General features: G+C 43.8%; 1 protein-coding gene across 1 annotated transcript; it reads left to right on the plus strand.

The window, feature by feature from the left end:
* The first annotated feature begins 2,886 nt into the window (after nt 1–2,886).
* Nucleotides 2,887–3,378, plus strand: LOC112717614 (uncharacterized). Its single transcript, XM_025769596.1, has one exon. The coding sequence runs from the start codon at nt 2,887–2,889 to the stop codon at nt 3,376–3,378; it is 492 nt and encodes a 163-aa protein (XP_025625381.1).
* The last annotated feature ends 749 nt before the right edge of the window (nt 3,379–4,127 follow it).

Consider the following 4,127-nt stretch of genomic DNA (forward strand, 5'->3'; position numbering starts at 1 on the left):
ATACAATTCCTTTGTTTTCCATTCAAACACGCTTGTTCTTATCTAAGATGTTTATTCGCGCTTAACTGTGGAGAAGGTGATGATCCGTGACACTCATCACCTTCCTCAACCCATGAACGTGTGCCTGACAACCACCTCCGTTCTACATCAGATTGAATGAATATCTCTTAGATTCCTTAATCAGAATCTTCGTGGTATAAGCCGGATTGATGGCAGCATTCATGAGAATCCGGAAAGTCTAAACCTTGTCTGTGGTATTCCGAGTAGGATTCCAGGATTGAATGACTGTGACGTGCTTCAAACTCCTGAGGGCTGGGCGTTAGTGACAGACGCAAAAGAATCAATGGATTCTATTCCAGCCTGATTGAGAACCGACAGATGATTAGCCGTGCTGTGACAGAGCATAGGAACGTTTTCACTGAGAGGATGGGAAGTAGCCATTGACAACGGTGACACCCTACATAGAGCTTGCCATAGAATGGATTTTGCGTGTGGAGAAGGATTTCAAGGAAAAGTTGAAGTCAGAGGACAAAGCATCTCCAAAACTCCAACATATTCCCCATTACTGCACAACAAGTAACGCTGTTATTCTCTTTTATTTTTATAATCAAACCTCATAATTTCATTAAACCCTTATTGGCCTCCTGACTAAGATAAATAAAATAAACATTGATTGCTTCAAACCAATAATCTCCGTGGGATCGACCCTTACTCACGTAAGGTATTACTTGGACGACCCAGTGCACTTGCTGGTTAGTTGTGCGAATCACAAATTCGTGCACCACTACCCCATTTCGGATAGTGAATGGGTGAGCCCGATCCAAGTCGTGCCAAAGAAATCTGGGGTGACCACAATCAAGAATGAGAGCGGGAAACTTATAGCAACAAGGGTGCAAAACTCTTGGAGGGTGTGCATCGACTACCGAAGGTTGAATGCGGCCACTAGAAAAGATCACTTCCCACTACTGTTTATCGACCAAATGCTTGATCGATTAGCCGGTAAATCTCATTATTGTTTTCTAGATGGTTAATCGGGGTACTTCCAAATACACATTGCTCTAAAAGATCAAGAAAAAACAACATTTACTTGCCCCTTTGGGACCTATGCCTATAAGTGTATGCCATTCGGCTTATGCAATGCACCGGCAACTTTCCAAAGGTGCATGATAAGCATATTTGCGGATTTTCTAGATCATTGCATGGAAGTTTTCATGGATGATTTCAGCGTGTATGGTGATTCTTTTGATCATTGCTTGGATAACTTTAAAAAAGTTTTGGAAAGATGCACTAAATCAAACCTTGTCTTAAATTTTGAGAAGTGTCATTTCATGGTTAAGCAAGGCATTATTTTAGGACATATTGTTTGCAAAGAAGGTATTTCCGTAGATCCAGAAAAAATTAATTTTATATCTAGTTTGCCTTACCCCTCCTCCGAGAGGGAAGTCCGTTCGTTCCTTGGACATGCAGGATTTTACCGAAGATTTATCAAGGACATTAGTAAGGTAGCATTACCTCTATCTCGACTATTGCAAAAGGACATTTTGTTTGATCTAAGCGAGGAGTGCATGGAAGCTTTCGACAACTTAAAATGGCATTGACACAAGCTCCCATCGTAAGAGGGCCGGATTGGAGTCGGCCGTTCGAAATAATGTGCGATGCTTCAAACTATGCGGTGGGAGCCGCATTAGCACAACACGAGGATAAGAATCCATATGTCATAGCCTATGCATCAAAAATATTAGATGGGGCCCAATCCAACTACACTACTACCGAGAAAGAACTCTTGGCTATTGCTTTTGCTTTGGATAAATTCCGAGCCTATCTTCTTGGTTCTAAGATAGTAGTGTACTCGGATCATGCGGCGTTAAAATATTTGTTGGCTAAGAAGGAATCCAAACCGAGATTGATTAGATGGGTTTTATTGTTGCAAGAATTTGATTTAGAAATCAAAGATAGGAGTGGTTCACAAAACCTAGTGGCGGATCACTTAAGTCGCCTTGAACACACCAACGGCGATGCCGCTCCTATCAATGATTCTTTTCCCCTTGAGGGCTTGCACTCAATCTCGAAAGTTATTCCTTGGTATGCTCCAATAGCAAACTACTTGGTCTCCTGCACCTTTCATCCTAACCTCTCCAAACATCAAAAAGATAAGCTAAAAAGCGAATCTAAATACTATGTATGGGATGATCCTTACCTTTGTAGATATGGAGCGAACCAAGTAGTCTGAAGGTGCATTTCCCAAACCGAATTCCAAGCAATCTTGGATGCTTGCCATTCCTCCAAGGGAGGTGCACATTATGGACCTCAAAGGACGGCAAGAAAGGTCATTGATTGTGGATTTTGGTGGCCAACCCTTCTTAAAGACTCCTTTCTTTATTGCAAATCTTGTTCTGAATGCCTTAGATTTGGTAATATCTCTAAGAAGGATGAAATCTCCCAACAAAATATGCTATTTTGTGAAATCTTTGATGTGTGGGGTATCAACTTCATGGGGCCATTCCCAAACTCTAATGGTTTTATCTACATTCTACTAGCCGTCGATTATGTGTCCAAATGGGTGGAAGCGATACCCACCTGGACGAATGATGCTAATGTAGTTCTCTCTTTTGTGAGGAATAATATAATTTGTCGCTTTGGGTCGCCACTAGCAATCGTGAGTGACCAAGGTTCACACTTTTGAAACAAAAGAATGGAAGGGCTCATGAAGAAATACGGCATCATACATAAAGTTTCCACGACCTATCACCCCCAAACGAATGGCCGTCCAATCGGGAAATCAAGCATGTGTTGGAAAGGATTGTGAAGCCTAGTAGAAAATATTGGAGTGCCAAGCTTACCGACGCACTTTGGGCATACCGAACAGCATACAAAACGCCAATTGGCATGAACCCCTTTCGGTTGGTGTGTGGTAAAGCTTGCCACCTACCGGTAGAAATTGAACACAAAGCATATTGGACCGTCAAGGAATACAATCTAAGTTTGGGTGGGGCCGGAGTTGAGAGAAAGCTTCAATTGGCGGAATTAGATTGTTTGAGATTAGAGGCCTATGACAACTCTAGGCTTTACAAAGAGAAGATGAAAGCCATCCATGATAAGAACATTAAGAGAGGGGAATTTAGGCCCGGTGAACTAGTCCTCCTTTACAACTCAAGGTTGAGATTGTTGCCCGGAAAGCTAAGATCGAGATGGGAGGGACCCTATCAATTAGAGAAAGCGGAACCTTATGGAGTTTACCATTTGTGCCATCCCTCAAGTTCGGATATTTTCAAGGTAAATGGGCACCGTCTCAAATTGTATCATGGTGAGCAAAGGAAGGGCAACAAGGAGATTGAGATATTCCTTTTGGAAGATGTACCTCTTGACAAAGAGCATTGAGCTAGTGGAAGTCCAACTTAAGGACGTTAAACAAAAGTGCTAGGTGGGAGACACCCCACCATGATAAGATCTATCTTTTTGCCCTTTTTGTATATAGCCATTAGACTCTTCTTTGATTTGTGATTGCTTAGTCATTGACTTGTTTAGCTAGACTTGATTTTATTATTCATAGAAGTTTGCACTATGGATTACTTGAATGGTAGAAAACACCCAATTTCTAGGTCTTACATGAAGTTTTAGGTGTTTTTTGGCCCTTGGCTAGCTACCTGCTGAATTTGTGATAAGATGTGCATTCTTCATCTTCATAAAAAAAGGGCAGCACACGGGCGCGCCCATCGGGGGATGCAGCATCTGCGCTAAATTCCAGAGAGTTAGGCGAACGCTGAGCTAGCTTCAAGCCCCGTGCCCGACCCCCTTTGCGCGTGCGCGCACCTGGCGCGCACACACCCATCTGCCACCTCGGGAATTGACATGCGCGCACACGTGCCGCGTTCGTGTGGATTGTCCTGCCGCATCTCTGGTTCATTTTTCAGAGAGTTGCACCATACCTAGGCTCGCCTTGAGCCAGAGGCACAACACCACTGCTGCGCGCATGCCAATCTGCTCACCACTGCCCCCGCGCGTCGGCGCAGTGTGCACGCACGTGCCACCACTTCTGCAGCCAACCCCTGGTACAAAGTCCAGAGAGTTGCGCAACTCCTGGGCCAACATCGTGCCACTGGCACAACCACTTTCACGCGTGCCCGCAC

The sequence above is a fragment of the Arachis hypogaea genome, chromosome 10 (assembly GCF_003086295.3).
Source record: "Arachis hypogaea cultivar Tifrunner chromosome 10, arahy.Tifrunner.gnm2.J5K5, whole genome shotgun sequence".
Taxonomy (NCBI): domain Eukaryota; kingdom Viridiplantae; phylum Streptophyta; class Magnoliopsida; order Fabales; family Fabaceae; genus Arachis; species Arachis hypogaea.

Excerpts from the sequence above, each read along its gene's own strand:
- LOC112717614 (XM_025769596.1), top strand. The coding sequence starts at position 2,887 with ATGAACCCCTTTCGGTTGGTGTGTGGTAAAGCTTGCCACCTACCGGTA.